Below are 19,841 nucleotides of genomic sequence, written 5' to 3'. Positions count from 1 at the left end.
CACGCCAGGAATATTTTTAATCACTTCAAAATCGACTTCCCACGAGACACCAGATATAACCCCCTTGAGGGGTGCCCTGCTCCGAAGAGACACACACGACACTTCAAACTTATCAAATCGGGTGAGATGCAACGCACGTTCCTTCTGATCCGCAGAAGCACAAAAAATCCTCACAGACTTCACTTTACCCAGCACTCTCACCACCAGTTTAGATATCTCAAATGGTTTGTTCAATATTGGTATCTGCTCAGCTGCTCCTCATTAACAAACCGTACTCCTACAAGATACGAAGGGACATTCTCATCTCTGTACACTACTTTGCTTCATTTTCCATTCTTTTGGACAATACTCAAATTCTCCTTGATTCTACTGCCATTGGATTCAGAATCCACTTTATCGTCCTCTTCCGCCATCTTTCCTTTTGGCCTGCACAATCATATGGCGACCGTTAAGGCTCCGAAGCCGTCACTGCACTCTCCCACAATTATCAAGTTGGCTGGATGTCCTTTGGGTGGTGGACCAGTTTTGATACACACGGGAAACTGTTGTGTGAAAAACCCAGCAGGGTTGCAGTTCTTGACACAAACCGATGCACCTGACACCTACTATCATACCCCGTTCAAAGGCACTTAAATATTTTGTCTTGCCCATTCACCCTCTGAATGGCACACATACATAATCCATGTCTCAAGACTTAAAAATATTTATTTAAACTGTCTCCTCCCCTTCATCTACACTGATTGAAGTGACATCAATAAGGGATCATAGCTGGAAAGAGCAGGTGTCCATAACATTTTGTACACAGTGACCATACCACTTGAATGTTGTAAATAAATAATGTGTGATGTATTATTGTTAATAAAATTGTTCATAGACCAATTTGTTATACTGTGCCCATGTGCATGTAAGTACGTTGAAATTACGTTGTTTTCAAGTCCTTGAAACAACGACCTGAAAAATAAGTATTTTCAACTTTCACTTTCAATCAAAACCGAACGGTAGATGGACATCTTTGTATAGTCATCTTTTCAACGACATAAAAATAAGTTGTTTCAACGACATAAAAAATACGTATTTTCAACAACATGAAAAACAAGTATTTTCAACTTTCACTTTCAACCAAAACCTAAAGTAGATTGAACGTCGGGCATAATCGTCTTTTCAACTATTTTCAATGACATTTTGCTAGGTGGGTGAGGTTCCAAACTCCGTTTTAGACGAGACTGACTTTATGACCAAAATTATCCTATTTACACTTCGCAGTCAATCTTGATTCTAGAATAATTGTTTCTGACTCATATCGATGCCACGTAGGCCGTTTTCAAAGGGATTAGTTGATTTTTAGGAGCAGGTTCTCTTTCAAATGAATGGGCACCGTTGTTTCATCAACCCCAACCATGTTCCCTCTAATTATTTGGGGCACTGAGCAAATTTTTGGTCTTGTGAGTGGAGAATGTTGTGCAACTTCCGGCACACGTTTACAGTGAACACTGAGGCTGTACCCTTACAGTTTTAGACAGTAGCCAATAGGCTATTGTGGCTATTTGAGCATAATGTATGCCTACCAACGAAACCAATGGAGCAAATCCCATAACATTTTCACATGGAAATTGCTTTTAAATTCTATGATATAGCCTACAGTAGCCTATATGTGGTGTTCAATGCAGGACTACATTGCATGAGACGTTTAAAAATGTTTTTACATTATGAAAGGCTTGACATTAATTCATGAATGTTTTACTTGGTCTGCAACACCATGGGCCAAATAGGTAACTGTAAATTATATTGTGTTGTATGATGCAAGAAACCACTTTACAAAATACAATTAATTATTATTACCATACAGAGAATTAGACAATGTAGACTACTGCTTTGCCTATTGGCTTATTTGCATATTTAAGCGTGTCTCAAAATACAACATTGCCCCTTTAATTAAGACGTAAGCTTTTTACCTGACTGGCTTTTCAAAGACAGCTTGAAATGTAACCTACACGTTTTGTGCAACTTTCTAACTAGCAAAGAATATCAACAAATGTGCAAACCGCGGATATGCGCTCTGATCTGAAAAGCGTATTTACCAGTAGGTGATTGAAAGACCGGGCTACCTCACCCCACCCCAATTGAATTCTACTCCGTTGTGCTCTGGCTCTGCCTACACAAAATCACAGACTTAATCTTGCAAAGTTTGATGTGTTTTGTTGCATTGAAAAGGGGCTGATATAATGTTGATTCGACAACAGAAAAACGTTGATCTATATATTGCAAACTAATGGGGCATGGCATTTCTTCTGCGTTATGGCATTTCTTCTGTTTAGAGGGAACGTGTTACGTGGAAATGCACTGTCAATCACTGTCTTTGGCAAGGGAATCAGCATGCAGTGTCGGCTCGAGCCATCAGGGGCACTACTGTCCTTTTGCTCCCTGCTCGCTGTCAGCGCGATAGTTTGAAGTAGCGACGAGATGAGATGCTGCAGTAGTTGTCAGGGCAATGGTGGCGCGTTATCAGCCGGAAAACAAACGCCACAGAGGAATTTGTGGCAGATATGAGAGGTCGGGGTCGGCCGCATATTTGTTTGTTTTTCAATAATAATAGATGATCACTGCACGAATGACCTTCGAATGGATAAATCGCTCCTTTTGAAATGGCTCTTTTCCCTCTATTTTTAGAGGTACGCAACACGGACTGCTGAAACTGCAACGTAAATAAGACGCTGGATGAAGTCCTCTGCAGTGCTGGGAGTGTGATATGGAACTAACGTTGCTGTGAATTCAACCTAAAGTACCACCAAGCTTCACATGTTTCGTCTCTTATTGATTAATTTGAGAGAAAATAATGACATAAACTAGCTAGTTGACAGGTACCGTATCAGAGAATGGGGATTATGACTGGCTAGATATGATGATTGAGTCGGGACAGTATGGATTGTGTATGGATAGATAACTGACCACATTATTTACAACGTCAACTGAAAGACATCTAGCTACAGGTAATCAGAACAACAAACCAGTGATAAGCTTATGGTCCATCATCATATCAGGTCAACGATGATTGAACCACAGGATTGCGACGACGGTGATGAACATGAAACCCTGCCATTACCGACCCTACCCCCTATGCCACGAGAGCGGGTCTCGTTGCAGAAGAGCAGCATATGCTCCCGCTCTTACTTCATGGTGGTGATGGTCTTTTTCCATGTATACATCATCAATGTCATTGTGCTACTCCTATATGTGCACTACAACAACGGCCCAGGAGACGTACTGGCCACCCCGAACAGGGATGAGGCAAGCAGGGGAAGCAATCATCACAAACCGCCCGAGTCCCATCAGCAACAGTCAGATTCTGCCTTTCATCGGGACATGTACCTTCTACGCCTAGAGGGCATACGGGTGAGATAAGGATGCACTTGTAATTATGTGTCTGTTTAGCCCAGAGCTCAACCTTACATGTGCATTTAAGTCATTTAGCAGACGCTCTTATCCAGAGCGACTTACAAATTGGTGCATTCAATTTAGGATAGCCAGTGGGACAACCACCCTTTTTTTTTATGAGGGGGAGGGGAGGAGGGGTAGAAGGATTACTCTTATAATATTCCAGGTATTCCTTAAAGAGGTAGGGTTTCAAGTGTCTCCAGAAGGTGGTCAGTGACTCCGCTGTCCTGGCGTCGTGGGGGAGCTTGTTCCACCATTGGGGTGCCAGAGCAGCGAATAGCTTTGACTGGGCTGAGCGGGATCTGTGCTTCCGTAGAGGTAGGGGGTCTAGCAGGCCAGAGGTGGATGAACGTAGTGCCCTCTTTGGGTGTAGGGTCTGATCAAAGCCTGAAGGTAATGAGGTGCCGTTCCCCTCGCAAGCACCATGGTTTTGTAGTAGATGCGAGCTTCAACTGGAAGCCAGTGGAGTGTGCGGAGGAGCGGGGTGACATGAGAGAACTTGGGAAGGTTGAACACCAGACGGGCTGCAGCGTTCTGGATAAGTTGTAGGGGTTTAATGGCACAGGCAGGGAGCTTACAGACAGTAGTTGTATAATAAGCCTCAGCGCTGGGCTAGTGTCAGTTGTGCTATTCTACTTCCATATGAATGGCGGGTTCCATGTAATCTTGAAGGCGTGAAGTTATAGTCACAGTGTTTTGTCTCTCAGGTGGGCCATGTCCAGAAGGTGTCACTGGTGCCAGACAAAGTGCATGAAATGCGGACCCTGAGCCTGAAGCCCCTGCTGTTTGGTGAGAGTTCTGCTACTAAACTTCTGCTCTGCATTGCAGCCCTCTGCACGGAGTCAGTGTCTGATGCTGTCATTGCTCTCCAAGGTTCTGTGTTTACATTGTGTATGAAGCCTAATGTTTGTGTGTGTGCATCTGCATGTGTGTGAACACCTACGCGTGTGTGTGCTGTGTGTGTATCTGTCTCTCCAGAGATACCAGGGTTCCTGTCTGAGGAGGAGTGTCGTGTGGTGGTCCAGCTGGCCCAGCTGAAGGGCCTGATGGAGAGCCAGGTGATGGTGCCTGAAGGACAGGAGGAGCTGACGGAGCAGCTCAACCTCAGCCCTGAGGAGATTTTCAACCTGCTGGACCTCAACCAGGATGGACAGCTACAACTCCAGGAGGTGGGTGGCTGGGCAAACAGGCATGTGTGTGTCTGTGAGCGAAGTGAAGTAAGTAACCTTGCACAAGCCTTGGTTTATGCGAGTCGGAACAGATCATAGTAGCAGGATCCTATCTCCTGTTTCTCTAGCATGAGGCAGCTTGATGTACAAGTACACCCACTGGACAGAACAATAGTCTATAACAAGGCCTCACCCCCAATCTATCTCCTTAATGCTGAGTGCCAAGCAGAGACTCACATTTTTACAGTCCTTCCAATCTCAGGGCGGACACTCTAACCACAAGGCCACTGAGTGGTGGGGCTGTGTACTGTGGCAGCAAAATATCAATTTATTATGTTCCTTTATAATGGATCAATAAAGATGTATTGTATTATCTTCTATATGTGTGTGTAATGTGTGCTTTATGTATGTGTTTCCTGGGCCTTCTACAGATATTGACACATTCACGAGTGAGGGATGGGATCTGGCTGACACCTGAGGATCTGAGAGAGATCTATGCTGGACTGAAGGCTGACCCTGACGGTAACGGTAAGAGACTGTTATTCTCAGCAAGGCCTCTCTGATAGTTAGGCCCCTCTATCTCTATGCATACAGAGCTAACTAATCCATAACTAATCCATAACACCAACAGAACACAACCACTATAATCTGTCTGTGACACCAAGTCAAATTGACAGCCAGTTCCAGGGAACAAGCATGAAAATAAAAAGTTGTATTCTTTGCACAGGGACAATGATCATCCACAGCAACAACATCTCCACAAGCTTATTTTTGTCAGGCTCCTCATATAGATATACCTGTAGCTAAGTGACCCCTGTCTGTGTGTCTTTGTGAGATCTATCTGACCCCTGTGTGTCTGTGACCCCTGTCAATCTGTCTGTGTGTGTCTGCATTAGGCCTGCTGAGCCTGGAGGAGTTCAGGAGTCTGGGCAGTGATGCGTTCCAGCGGTTCTTGCAGCAGCGCGGGGTGAAGAGCAGCCAGCTGGTCAGGAACAGCAGACACACCTGGCTGTACCAGGGAAAGGGGGCACACCAGGTCCTCCGAGACCTCAAGAAGAGGTGAGGAGAGCATCACTGTCAAATGTTGTCCTGGCCTCGTAGTCTCGCCTCTGCACTGGCCTCTCTATCTCTCCTCTCTATCCTCTATTCCCTCTGTTACGTTACTATTCCAAATGTTTTAATGACATCTAGTTTTGTATGAAAAGAGTGGTGGGATTTTACTGATATTGTTCGAATCGCATGTGTATAGATAAAAACACTGGCATAGAGGATTTTTTTTTTTTAAAGCCAAGTATACTGAACAAAAATATAAATGCAACAATTTAAATGATTTTACTGAGTTACAGTTCATATAAGGAAATCAGTCAATTGAAATACATTCATTAGGCCCTAATATATGGATTTCACATGACTGGGCAGGGGTGCAGCCCCCAGGTCCACCCACTGGGGATTGGCCCAGCCAATCATAATGAGTTTTTCCCCACAAAAGGGCTTTATTACAGACAGAAATACTCCTCAGTTTCATCAGCTGTCCGGGTGGCTGGTCTCAGAAGATCCCACAGGTGAAGAAGCCGGATGTGGAGGTCCTGGGCTGGCGTGGTTACACGTGGTCTGTGGTTGTGAGGACGGTTGGACGTACTGCCAAATTCCCTAAAACAACGTTGGAGGTGGCTTATGGTAGACAAATGAACATTCAATTCTCTGGCAACAGCTCTGGTGGACATTCCTGCAGTCAGCATGCCAATTGTGCGCTCCCTCAAAATTGAGACCTCTGTGGCATTGTGTTGTGACAAAACTACACATTTAAGAGTGGCCTTTTATTGTCCCCAGCACAAGGTGCACCTGTGTAATGATCATGCTGTTTAATCAGGTTCTTGATATGCCACACCTGTCAGATGGATGGATTATCTTGGCAAAGGAGAAATTTTCACTAACAGGGATATAAACACATTTGTGCACAACATTTGAGAGAAATACGCTTTTTGTTTCTGGGATCTTTTATATCAGATCATGAAAAACGGGACCAATACTTTACATGTTGCGTTTATTTTTTTGTTCAGTATATGTTCGAATGCATGAATAAATACGGTCAGAATAAACACCATGGCCAAGGTTATTGGAATCTGATGTTAAGGATTTTTGTCCCTCCCTCGCTCTCTCTCTCTCTCTCTCTCCTCCCTAGGGTGACCCGTCTGACCCGGCTGCCCTCTACGTTGGTGGATCTGAGTGAGCCCCTCCAGGTGGTGCGTTATGAGCAGGGGGGTCACTACCACGCCCACCACGACAGCGGCCCTGTCTACCCTGAGACAGCCTGTACACACACACGCCTCGCTGCCAACACCTCCACACCCTTCGAGACCTCCTGCAGGTGAGAGAGAGCTGTGTTGAGTCAGCCAACGCCTTGTTCTTGGCCTTGTTTTAATAATACTATATATTTATAATTCTGATTAGATGTCTTTTAGATTAAGATGATTAGATTGAGTTATTGTGTGATAATGTACTGTAACATCTGTGTACGTTAGGTGGATGTGTTTGTGGTAAACTATGTGTTTTATGGCTTTGTTTAACTTAGCGCATATAAATATATCTGTTTGTTTGTGACTTAGGCTTACATATCCATGGTGTTGTTGGTCTGCGTGTGTAGGTGTGTTCCAGTATGTGTGTGTATTAAATGTGTGTGTTGCACACCCAGGTACATCACAGTTCTCTTCTACCTAAACTCTGTTGAGGGGGGTGGGGAGACCGCGTTCCCTGTGGCAGACAACAGGACATATGAGGAAGTGGTGCGTTATTTACTCTGTGTGGCTGTGTGTGCGTTCTTGTATGTTTATATCAATCTATATTACCATTTGCGTATTTGTCTGTATATAGGTACAGCTGTATGTGTATCTGTATGTTTTTGTCAATGGGATTAATGAGTGATTATGTGTGCAGGGCTTGACATTAACGCTTGTCCTGTTGTCCGGGACAATTAAAAGAACTAGTCGGACAAGAAGAATATAGATTTAAGTTTGAAAGTCTGAAAGTAATACAAATCACAATATCAAACAATTACTCCGATCAGAATTAGATCAGAGAGGCCAACATTGGAATAATATTCAAATCTATTTTTCATGTACATAAATAAAAAACTCTACATGTCAAAATGTAGGTGATATGCATATTGGCTACAGCCTCATGTCCAACCCGATGCTGACATGAGGGAGGCGCCAGAAAATGTATCCAAACTTTAATAAGACTTTTAATTACATAAATATAGGCTAAACTCCAGTCATGTTTGACAAATATAGGCTAATGAAGGATAATTAACATTAACGTTTAAAGACTTGATTCTGTCGACAAACTCGAGGCTCGGTTCGTTCAGATCAAATGGTAAAAAGACCGGAGACTGAAGGACAGTGCCTGTTGTGCACCGCACACCACTCATCTTGAATCTGAGCTGAAGAGCATTTTATTTATTATTTAACCATAAACTTAATTGTTTAAAACCTAGACGTTTTATGTCATTTTACGACCATAGAAATGTTGAGGGAATTATTTTATTAACACTTAATATACCATTGAAACCAGCATTCTTCTCACGTTCTATTCGATTTCAAATCAACTTTATTTTATTGTCCAGCAGCCAAAACCATAATCCTAGTCATATTAGTAACCCATGCTAGTTGATGCATCTTTAGATCTCCCCTTTCTTAATTTCTAACGGATATTTTAATCTCTGTCAAATTAAACCGCTCGCGCATGTGGTGCGCTTTTGAGAAAGGTGTTTCCCTCGCTTGCAACGCCAGGGTTGTGGGTTCGTTTCCCACGGGGGGCCAGTATGAAAAATGTATGCACTCACTAACTGTAAGTTGCTCTGGATAAGAGCGTCTGCTAAATGACTAAAATGTCAAATGTAATTGCATTTTGGAACATTCACGCAAAGTTTACAGCCATGTGCTCATTGTTGAGTTTATAATATGAAGAAATAAAACGTTATCAACATTTTAAGCTAAACGGTCTGATGCATCAGCCTCATTGCTATTTTTATTTTTTTATGTGCAGTGGTCTGTTTTGAATTGTAGACATCTTTTTTTATTGTCACAGGGACGATGGGACGCCCTTAATTTCGAGCCCCGGAGGGAATTATTTTATAAAGACATAAAAAGTATTTGGTTGTAATTGTATTGTTGCAATATTTGGTAACACTTTACTTTACACCCAGTGTCATAACACGTTATGACACGGTCATAATCATGTCATAATATGTCGTAACTGCTGACATAACTTGTCATAATATGGTTATAACAATTTCATGACCCATATATTTACACCTGTTGTGACATATATTGCATTATTTTATGGCTTCTTATGACAACTACAGTCGTGGTCAAAAGTTTTGAGAATGACACAAGTATTGGTCTTCACAAAGTTCGCTGCTTCAGTGTTATGAGATATTTTTGTCAGATGTTACTATGGTATACTGAAGTATAATTACAAGCATTCCATAAGTGTCAAAGGCTTTTATTGACAATTACATAAAGTTTATTCAAAGAGTCAATATTTGCAGTGTTGACCCTTCTTTTTTTAGACCTCTGCAATCCGCCCTGGCATGCTGTCAATTAACTTCTGGGCCACATCCTGACTAATGGCAGCCCATTCTTGCATAATCAATGCTTGGAGTTCGTCAGAATCTGTTGGTTTTTGTTTGTCCACCCACCTCTTGAGGATCGACCACAAGTTCTCAATGGGATTAAGGTCTGGGGAGTTTCCTGGCCATGGACACAAAATGTCGATGTTTTGTTCCCCGAGCCACTTAGTTATCACTTTTGCCTTATGGCAAGGTGCTCCATCATGCTGGAAAAGGCATTGGTCGTCACCAAACTGTTCTTGGATGGTTGGGAGAAGTTGCTCTCGGAGGATGTGTTGGTATCTGTAACGATCCCGGCAGTCTGAGTCGGGTCCTGTCTGGTGACTAGTTTTTCTGTTCGTGAGCTCCAGTTTCCCGAGGGTTCGGGAACGCTCCGGGGAGCTCTCTTGTTTTCCGCACCTGCATCCCATCAGCAATCTGCGCACCTGGTCCTGATCATCACCCTTCTTAGGCTCTGGCCTAACATCCATTCCCTGCCGGATCGTTAGCCATTAACAGTATGTTTTGCCAGCGTATCAGACTCAGAGTACTAGCGTTAGTTTTGTTGTTTTTTGCATCTTGTTGACCTGCCTTGTACTTACCTCCGTTTGTTCTGTCTACAGTCATTCTCCCGGAACCTTCACCCAACCCCTGCCGTGCCATCAGTTCATCTGCCACTTCACCACCACCTACTCATCTCCGCCACCCGCTCCGTCTCCTGGATTATTCTGCACCTTTTGAATCTGTAATAAACCCTCACCTTCGTTCAACTCTCCTTGTCCTGGTCTGCTTCTGGGTTCTGTCTTAGGGAACCGTGACAGAACGATCCGGCCATTAATGAACCCAGCGGATCTGGACTCTGTTCGCCATGCCATTTCCCATCAGGAGAAGATGTTGGGACAACATAGCACGGCACTACAGGAGATCGCGTTGTCAGTTCGGAACCTTTCTACCGGTCTGACGGAGGTCCAGAACCAACGCGAGTTTCCGGTGGAGGATCCACTACCGGTTTCACCCATCTCGCCTGCCGCTTCTGGAGCTGTGTCCTTCCGTGAGCCCAAGGTTCCGACGCCGGATAAATATGAGGGGGAGCTGGGAAGATGCCGTTCCTTCCTTATGCAGTGTGGATTAGTGTTCGATCTACAGCCCTACTCTTATGCCACAGACAAGGCTAGGATAGCCTTTGTGATTGAGTTGCTGCGTGGTCGAGCGCTGGAGTGGGCTTCAGCCGTTTGGGAACGACAGGATCCCTGCATGGCTTCATACCAGGGGTTCACGGCCGAGATGAGGAAGCTCTTCGACCATTCCGTCCGAGGGAGGGACGCAGCTAGGCGCCTGTTTTCGCTTCGCCAAGGAACTCGCAGCGTGGCCGACTTCGTGATCGAGTTCAAGACGTTGGCTGTGGAGAGTGGGTGGAATGAGGAGTCCCTGCAAGCGGCCTTTTACCAGGGTCTGTCGGAGCAGCTCAAGGATGAGTTGATCTCCTATCCGGAGCCTAGTGACCTGGACAGCTTGGTAGCCTTGTCTATTCGGGTGGATAATCGAGTCCGAGAGCGAAGGAGGGAGAAGCAATGGGGTCCGTCCAATCGATCAGCTTCTCAGTTCCCAGTCGGGTCGGGTGGTGGACCAGAACACGTCGATCATTCTCCACCACAAAGGATTAGTGGAGAGGTTCTCTCTCCCGATTCTGAACCCATGCAAGTGGGGCGGCACGGGTTAACCAAGGAGGAGCGTCAACATAGACGTAAGACCAACTGTTGCCTCTACTGTGGTAGCTCGGGACGTTACATCTCCACTTGTTCCCGGCGGTCGTCAAACTGCCCGGCTCGCTAAAGTTGGGAGGACTTTTAGCGAGCCAGTTTCAACCTCTCAGTACCTCTGTCAGACCCCGTTTCCCGGCTACCCTTGTGAACAGGAATCAGAGCTTAGCGATTAACGCTTTTGTCGATTCAGGTGCCGATGGAAGCTTTCTTGATGCCGAGTTGGTGGAACAGCTGGGGCTTTCCAAGGAGCAATTGCCGGAAGCCATTGAAGCGACCACTCTGAACGGCAGTAGTCTGGCACGTATCACGATGAGGACTGAACCGGTTAAGATGCTGTTGTCGGGAATCATTCGGAGATGATTTCATTCTTCATTCTGCCGTCTTCCCATGTTCCTCTGGTCCTTGGATACCCCTGGCTGAAGGAACACAATCCCACGTTCGATTGGGTGACGGGCAAGGTAACGAGTTGGAGCCTTGATTGTCATGCTAACTGTCTCAAGACTGCCTGTCCCCATTCGGTTCCCAGTCAGGTGGTTGAGGCTAAACCCCCCAGATTTGTCCCTGGTTCCCGAGACATATCACGATTTGGGGGAAGTGTTCAGTAAGCAGAAGGCTCTGTCACTCCCTCCCCACCGACCATATGATTGTGCCATCAACCTGTTCCCTGGAGCTGTCTACCCCAAGGGAAGGTTATACAGTATCTCCCGACCTGAACGTGAGGCTTTGGAGACCTACATCAAGGAGTCCCTAGCGGCTGGTCTCGTTCGTCCCTCGTCATCACCCCTGGGGGCAGGATTCTTCTTTGTGGGTAAGAAGGATGGCTCTCTTCGACCGTGTATTGATTATCGGGGTTGAATGACATCACGGTCAAGAACAAGTATCCCCTGCCCTTGATGAGTTCTGCCTTCGACTCCTTACAGGGTGCTACGGTGTTCACCAAGCTAGACCTACGCAATGCGTATCACATGGTCCGGATCAGAGAGGGAGACGAGTGGTTGACGGGTTTCAATACACCGATGGGTCACTTCGAGTATCAGGTGATGCCGTTTGGACTGACCAATGCTCCAGCGGTATTCCAGAGTATGGTGAACGACGTCCTGAGAGATATGATCGGTCTCTTTGTGTTTGTTTATCTGGATGACATTCTGATCTTCTCGAAGGAACCTTCCGACCACGTCCAGCATGTCCGGCAGGTTCTGCAGCGATTGTTGGAGAATCGCCTGTTCGTGAAGGCCGAGAAGTGCGAGTTTCACGCCCACACAACATCCTTTCTCGGGTACATCATCTCCAGGGGAGAGATTAGGATGGACCAGGAGAAGGTTAGAGCGGTTCTGGAATGGGCCCAGCCCGGTACGAGATTGCAGCTCCAGAGATTTTTTGGGGTTTGCGAATTTCTACCGCAGATTCATCCGGGATTACAGCCGTGTGGCCGCTCCGTTAACTGCCTTGACTTCCAGTATCAGGAGCTTCAAGTGGAATCCGGAGGCGGATCGAGCGTTTCTGGATTTGAAGAGGCGATTCACCAACGCACCGATTCTCTCTCAACCGGACACGGCCCGTCAGTTCGTCGTTGAAGTGGACGCGTCTGATGTGGGAGTTGGCGCCATCCTGTCGCAGCGATGCTCCACGGACAGTAAACTCCATCCCTGCGCCTACTACTCTCGTCGCCTTTCGCCTGCGGAGAGGAATTACGATGTGGGTAACCGGGAGCTTCTCGCGGTGAAACTTGCCTTGGAGGAGTGGCGCCACTGGTTGGAGGGGGCGGAGCAACCGTTTATTGTCTGGACTGACCACAAGAATCTTGCTTACGTGCAATCGGCTAAACGTATCAACTCCCGTCAGGCCAGGTGGGCGTTGTTTTTCGGACGATTCAAGTTTTCCCTGACGTTCCGACCTGGATCTAAGAACGGCAAGGCGGACGCCTTGTCCCGGATGTTCTCCAAGACGGAGGAGAGTGGGTCCAAGACCGAGACAATTCTCCCCCGGAGCTGCGTCGTGGGAGCAGTTATGTGGAAGATTGAGGAGGAGGTGCTGGCGGCCCTTCGGACTCAGCCCGGTCCCGGTAACGGTCCACCCGGTCGGTTGTTTGTGCCTGAGTCGGTTCGTCCTGCTGTCCTCAAATGGTCCCACGCCAGCAAGATGGCTTGTCACCCTGGCGTGGCTCGGACAATGGCGTTTCTTCGCAGACGTTTTTGGTGGCCTGCCATGGCCGAGGATACTCGGGGGTTTTGTTGCTGCCTGTCCAGTGTGTGCGCAGAATAAGAGTACCAATCGGCCCAGCTCTGGACTACTTCACCCCCTTCCTATTCCCCGGCGACCATGGTCGCATCTGGCCCTGGACTTCGTCACTGGGTTGCCCGCTTCTGAGGGGAACACGGTCGTTCTGACTATCGTGGACAGATTCAGCAAGTTCGCCCACTTTGTGCCAATTGCCAAGCTTCCCTCTGCCTCGGAGACGTCCGAGATCCTGGTTAGGGGAGGTTTTCAGGGTCCACGGTTTGCCCAGTGATATCGTTTCCGACCGTGGCCCTCAGTTTACCTCTGCTGTCTGGAAGTCCTTCTGTTTGGCCATTGGAGCTACAGTCAGTCTCACATCTGGTTTTCACCCCCAATCCAATGGTCAGGCGGAGAGAGCCAACCAGAAGATGGAATCCACGCTACGCTGCCAGGTCTCTTCCAACCCCACCTCCTGGGTCTCTCAGTTGCCTTGGGTTGAGTATGCCCACAATACTCTCCCTACATCTGCCACTGGGATGTCTCCCTTCCAGTGCCTGTATGGCTACCAACCTCCCCTGTTCCCTTCTCAGGAGAAGGAGCTCTCAGTGCCTTCTGTTCAGGCCCATATTCGTCGTTGCCACCGGACCTGGCATCGGGCCAGAAAGGCACTCCTGAGAGTTTCGGACCGGTATCAGCTCCAGGCGAATCGTCGCCGGATCCCCGCTCCCACCTATTCCATCGGAGATAGGGTCTGGTTGGCCACACGGGATCTTCCGTTACGGACTGAGTCTAGGAAGTTGTTACCGAAGTTCATTGGTCCGTTTGTGGTGGAGAAGGTGATCAATCCGGTGGCAGTTCGACTCAAACTCCCGAGGACGCTCAGAGTCCATCCCACCTTTCATGTCTCCTGCCTCAAGCCTGTTTTCCTCAGTCCTCTGTTGCCTCCTCCGCCTCCTCCTCCTCCTCCTCGGATGATCGGAGGTGGTCCTGCCTACACGGTGCGTCGCATCATGGATTCCAGACGGCGGGGCCGGGGTTTCCAGTATCTCGTGGACTGGGAGGGGTATGGTCCTGAAGAGAGGAGTTGGATTCCGCGGCGACAGGTCCTAGATGCTGACCTCATCAGTGACTTCTACCGCCTCCATCCTGGCGCTCCGGGGAGTCCGCCCGGTGGCGTTCGTCGGAGGGGGGGTACTGTAACGATCCCGGCAGTCTGAGTCGGGTCCTGTCTGGTGACTAGTTTTTCTGTTCGTGAGCTCCAGTTTCCCGAGGGTTCGGGAACGCTCCGGGGAGCTCTCTTGTTTTCCGCACCTGCATCCCATCAGCAATCTGCGCACCTGGTCCTGATCATCACCCTTCTTAGGCTCTGGCCTAACATCCATTCCCTGCCGGATCGTTAGCCATTAACAGTATGTTTTGCCAGCGTATCAGACTCAGAGTACTAGCGTTAGTTTTGTTGTTTTTTGCATCTTGTTGACCTGCCTTGTACTTACCTCCGTTTGTTCTGTCTACAGTCATTCTCCCGGAACCTTCACCCAACCCCTGCCGTGCCATCAGTTCATCTGCCACTTCACCACCACCTACTCATCTCCGCCACCCGCTCCGTCTCCTGGATTATTCTGCACCTTTTGAATCTGTAATAAACCCTCACCTTCGTTCAACTCTCCTTGTCCTGGTCTGCTTCTGGGTTCTGTCTTAGGGAACCGTGACAGTATCATTCTTTATTCATGGCTGTGTTCTTAGGCAAAATTGTGAGTGAGCCCACTCCCTTGGCTGAGAAGCAACCCCACACATGAATGGTCTCAGGATGCTTTACTGTTGGCATGACACAGGACTGATGGTAGCGCTCACCTTGTCTCCTCTGGACAAGGTGTTTTCCGGATGCTCCAAACAATTGCAAAGGGAATTCATCAGAGAAAATGACTTTACCCCAGTCCTCAGCAGTCCAATCCCTGTACCTTTTGCAGAAAATCAGTCTGTCCCTGATGTTTTTCCTGGAGAGAAGTGGCTTCTTTGCTGCCCTTCTTGACACCAGGCCATCCTCCAAAAGTATTCGCCTCACTGTGTGTGCAGATGCACTCACACCTGCCTGCTGCCATTCCTGAGCAAGCTCTGCACTGGTGGTGCCCCGATCCCGCAGCTGAATCAACTTTAGGAGACGGTCCTGGCGCTTGCTGGACTTTCTTGGGCGCCCTGACGCCTTCTTCACAACAGTTGAACCTCTCTCCTTGAAGTTCTTCATGATCCGATAAATGGTTGATTTAGGTGCAATCTTACTAGCAGCAATATCCTTGCCTGTGAAGCCCTTTTTGTGCAAAGCAATGATGACGGCACGTGTTTCCTTGCAGGTAACCATGGATAACAGAGGAAGAACAAGGATTTCAAGCACCACCCTCCTTTTAAAGCTTCCAGTTTGTTATTCTAACTCAATCAGCATGACAGAGTGATCTCCAGCCTTGTCCTCGTCAACACTCTCACCTGTGTTAACGAGAGAATCACTGACATGATGTCAGCTGGTCCTTTTGTGGTAGGGCTGAAATGCAGTGGAAATGTTTTTTGGGGATTAAGTTCATTTTCATGGCAAAGAGGGAATTTGCAATTAATTGCAATTCATCTGATCACTCTTCATGACATTCTGGAGTATATGCAAATTGCCATCATCAAAACTGAGGCAGCAGACTTTGTGAAAATTAGGATTTGTGTCATTCTCAAAACTTTTGTCCACGACTGTACATAAGAGTGTCAAAACCCACATTTATTCCAATTAATTTTTTCCCTGTCAAGTTTGTTTCTTAAATCCTTTGTTGTTGTTGTCATGTTTATTTAAATAAATGTTTTTTTGAATAAAATCATTTGATTAAATGTGGGGTTTGACACTCTTATGTAGGTGTTATAACCAGCCATAAAATAACACAACAGGTGTAAATATATGGCTCCTGATTGTGTTATGACATATTATGACATAGTTATGAACGTGTCATAACGTGTTATGACACTGGGTGTCAAGTAAAGTGTTACCCAATATTTTATAGGCTACCAAGGGTGGCCAACCATCCTCCAGGAGAGCCTTAAAAGGGTAGTGTTGTATTTTGAGACAGGCTTGAATATGCAAAGAAGCCAATAGGCAGAGTGTAGCCCAAATCTTTGTCTGATTCTCTATGGTAAAATAGATAGTAATGCTTTTGTTTTTATAAAGTGGTTCATTGCATCATACAATTATGTAAAAATGGTGTTAGACCATATATTATTTTGGGACAAGTGACAAAGTTAATGTCAAGCCCTGGTGTGTATGTTTTTGTTTTCAGTCTCTGATTCAGAACGATGTGGATCTTATGGACACGAGGAAGAACTGTGATAAGAGCAACCTGAGGGTAAAGCCTACTAAAGGGACAGCTGTGTTCTGGTACAATTACCTCTCTGACGGACAAGGTACAGACTGTACAGACATAGCATGACCCTTCTATATACAAACTACTACAGCTTCATTACTGCCCCTCAGACAGGACACACAACTTATTATACACACATAGCAATTTATCCCATTTTATTCAATCACTGCTGTTCAGGTCCTTATTTAAAAACTGAAGCATGTATAGTTTTGATAAAAGTTATGTCCACTGTTGTAGAAATTAATTGAAAGATAATATTCCTATTAGTCCACATGGTAGTTATCAGTTCTGCTGTTATCAGAGCTGCTTTTGATTACACATACTAACTGTTCTCTGTTCCCAACAGGCTGGGTGGGGGAGCAGGATGAGTACTCTCTGCACGGCGGCTGTGTGGTCACCCGCGGGACTAAGTGGGTGGCCAATAACTGGATCAACATCGACCCGGATTACCAGCGCCAGGCTCGCTACCAGCAGCTGGTGTCACAGCAGGGGGAGGAGGACGCAGAGGACGAGGGGGAGCAGTCTCAGACCAGCCCTGAACAACTGCACACTGCTGACTCCCATCAGGAACTGTAGCTGTACTGCTGTAGCCTAGAAACCAAAAACAATAACCTCCCCTTAGGTCCACTAATTACACAAGTTCCAACTTCGAAAGCTGGTCCCAAAGAGGTATGGGTGGTTCGAACATTTGTCCAGACATTGTAGTTTGTGGGCCTAAACCTCGCCCACCCCTCTTCTTCAGCCCAAAGCTACCAGAAAGCTACCCTACCACCACCCACCACATGCCCCAACCTAACTTGACTCTGTCCTGCTGTGCACAATCTTCCATGACGACACCTCTGTGGCCAGTACGAAGAGAGATATTTGATATTCAGGGACTGTGGTCACTTTGGATTTATGCAACTGTGAGAGGGGGAAAAATCTAATGTTCCGATTTCACTGTTCGTTGAATTTATGCATATTTCCAAACGTTTACATTATATACGTATGCACAATTGTACCTCCCTTCTGTGTGTCACAAAACATTCATGTTAGATCTTCAGTGAGTGAGACTGTCACGCTGATACATACATTGCAGAGGGGGGTCGACCATGCTACTATTTGCATGTACGTGTGTTCGTATGAGCTGTTACGTTAGGCTTTGTACAGGCTTTTACTGTGTCATGTTAAAGATAGCCATAGACTCCAGCCACTAGACTAGAGAGATGACTTTAGATAGTCTCTGCTCTGATCCTCAGTATTCTAGCTTGACGATGTCTGTCATCACCCAAAGACCCCCCATCTTCAGATGTGATGAAGCATGTTTACTGTTATTTAAACGTTGCACAGATTGTTACTTTATTTATTTGTTACTTTATTTATCTATTTTTAATGTATTGGGGAAAATAATTGTAATTATATGTCACTTGCATCCAATACTTCTCAATCTACTTCAGGTATTGGATTTATATTTATTTTAAAAGTATTATTTATTTATTCCATATTGTTCACTTTGTTCCACGTTGTGTTGTTCACCTTGTTTGGCGTTTGTTTCCAAATGCACTGAATCACTTTCCTCTGCTCCAAATAAAGTTGACTTTAGATTTGGAATAATAGAGAGTCATTTCTTTCATTTCAGTGGAGTCACAGAGGAGGGAGTAAGGACCATTGCCAAAGCTGTGACAGAACACTGGCAGACGCAGACCCATATCTGGCAACTAGTCCCCCTGCTCTGTTGCTCTTCTAGTTCGGGGGAGGATATTATTTGGATGTTGTAGGGGTTTACTGTACCTTGCACTTTTTGTAGCCATTTATTTAATTACTAAGCATTTTATTGAAATGTTGATACATTGAAAGGTTTGATACATTTCAAGGTTTTATGTATATAGCAAATATGCAGCGACATCAGACTTCAGTAAGGCTCCTCAGAGTTTGGTGCTGCACTACATCTCCTGCAATAACATATTTACAGACATGGTTAATATTTACAGAGAGTCTTCCATATTGTATCTTCCATTTAACTGTATTGAATGATTGTATTGTATGTGTTTTTGCATGCAGATGTACACGTCTCACCAGTGAATACTCATAGCTGGGCATTGATGTTCCCTGGTGGCCAAGGCAGTGGAGCACAGCTTAATGGACAGTAGCAAACAGACGTCCTTTAGTGATGGACTCCGAGAAGAACCCTCCCAGCTCTAACTGCTCCACCACAGACACTGGATAGGAAAAGTAAGAGTTATTTACATGTCATATTCAAAGTAATGAGTTATTAATTTATTAGCTACAGATACAGGTCTCACTTACAGTGAGGGAAAAAAGTACTTGATCCCCTGCTGATTTTGTACGTTTGCCAACTAACAAAGAAATGATCAGTCTATAATTTTAATGGTAGGTTTATTTGAACAGTGAGAGACAGAATAACAACAAAAAAATCCAAAAAAATGCATGTAAAAAATGTTATAAATTGATTAGCTTTTTAATGAGGGAAATAAGTATTTGACCCCTCTGCAAAACATGACTTAGTACTTGGTGGCAAAACCCTTGTTGGCAATCACAGAGGACAGAAGTTTCTTGTAGTTGGCCACCAGGTTTGCACACATCTCAGGAGGGATTTTGTCCCACTCCTCTTTGCAGATCTTCTCCAAGTCATTAAGGTTTCGAGGCTGACGTATGGCAACTCGAATCTTCAGCTCCCTCCACAGATTTTCTATGGGATTAAGGTCTGGAGACTGGCTAGGCCACTCCAGGACCTTAATGTGCTACTTCTTGAGCCACTCCTTTGTTGCCTTGACTGTGTGTTTTGGGTCATTGTCATGCTGGAATACCCATCCACGACCCATTTTCAATGCCCTGGCTGAGGGAAGGAGGTTCTCACCCAAGATTTGACGGTACGTGGCCCCGTCCATCGTCCCTTTGATGCGGTGAAGTTGTCCTGTCCCCTTAGCAGAAAAACACCCCCAAAGCATAATGTTTCCACCTCCATGTTTGACGGTGGGGATGGTGTTCTTGGGGTCATAGGCAGCATTCCTCCTCCTCCAAACATGGCGAGTTGAGTTGATGCCAAAGAGCTCCATTTTGGTCTCATCTGACCACAACACTTTCACCCAGTTCTCCTCTGAATCATTCAGATGTTCATTGGCAAACTTCAGACGGCCCTGTATATGTGCTTTCTTGAGCAGGGGGACCTTGCGGGCGCTGCAGGATTTCAGTCCTTCACGGCGTAGTGTGTTACCAATTGTTTTCTTGGTGACTATGGTCCCAGCTGCCTTGAGATCATTAA

At 46.1% G+C, this 19,841-nt stretch overlaps 1 protein-coding gene across 2 annotated transcripts; it reads left to right on the top strand.

Annotated features, from left to right (window-relative positions):
• Positions 1-2,459: 2,459 nt before the first annotated feature.
• LOC121578190 (transmembrane prolyl 4-hydroxylase) lies at positions 2,460-18,163 on the top strand. Of its 2 annotated transcripts, none has more exons than XM_041892376.2 (9): positions 2,460-3,390; positions 4,140-4,221; positions 4,411-4,601; positions 5,033-5,129; positions 5,498-5,660; positions 6,784-6,969; positions 7,294-7,384; positions 16,496-16,561; positions 16,926-18,163. In XM_041892376.2, the coding sequence occupies exons 1-9, from the start codon at positions 3,019-3,021 to the stop codon at positions 17,172-17,174; spliced, it is 1,497 nt and encodes a 498-aa protein (XP_041748310.2). In that variant the 5' UTR covers positions 2,460-3,018; the 3' UTR covers positions 17,175-18,163. The 2 variants fall into 2 exon arrangements, with proteins under 2 accessions (XP_041748310.2, XP_041748309.2); XM_041892375.2 differs by having other exon boundaries at positions 16,496-16,619.
• The last annotated feature ends 1,678 nt before the right edge of the window (positions 18,164-19,841 follow it).

This window comes from Coregonus clupeaformis, chromosome 12 (genome assembly GCF_020615455.1).
Source record: "Coregonus clupeaformis isolate EN_2021a chromosome 12, ASM2061545v1, whole genome shotgun sequence".
Lineage (NCBI taxonomy): Eukaryota > Metazoa > Chordata > Actinopteri > Salmoniformes > Salmonidae > Coregonus > Coregonus clupeaformis.
Note: the sequence above shows the minus strand (reverse complement) of the source record. Positions and strands in the feature narration are given on the sequence as shown.

Coding starts and splice junctions, on each gene's coding strand:
- LOC121578190 (XM_041892375.2), top strand. CDS start 3,019: ATGGTCCATCATCATATCAGGTCAACGATGATTGAACCACAGGATTGC. Junction 4,222..4,410: donor CCTGAAGCCCCTGCTGTTTG/GTGAGAGTTCTG, acceptor CTGTCTCTCCAG/AGATACCAGGGTTCCTGTCT. Junction 16,620..16,925: donor TTACCTCTCTGACGGACAAG/GTACAGACTGTA, acceptor TGTTCCCAACAG/GCTGGGTGGGGGAGCAGGAT.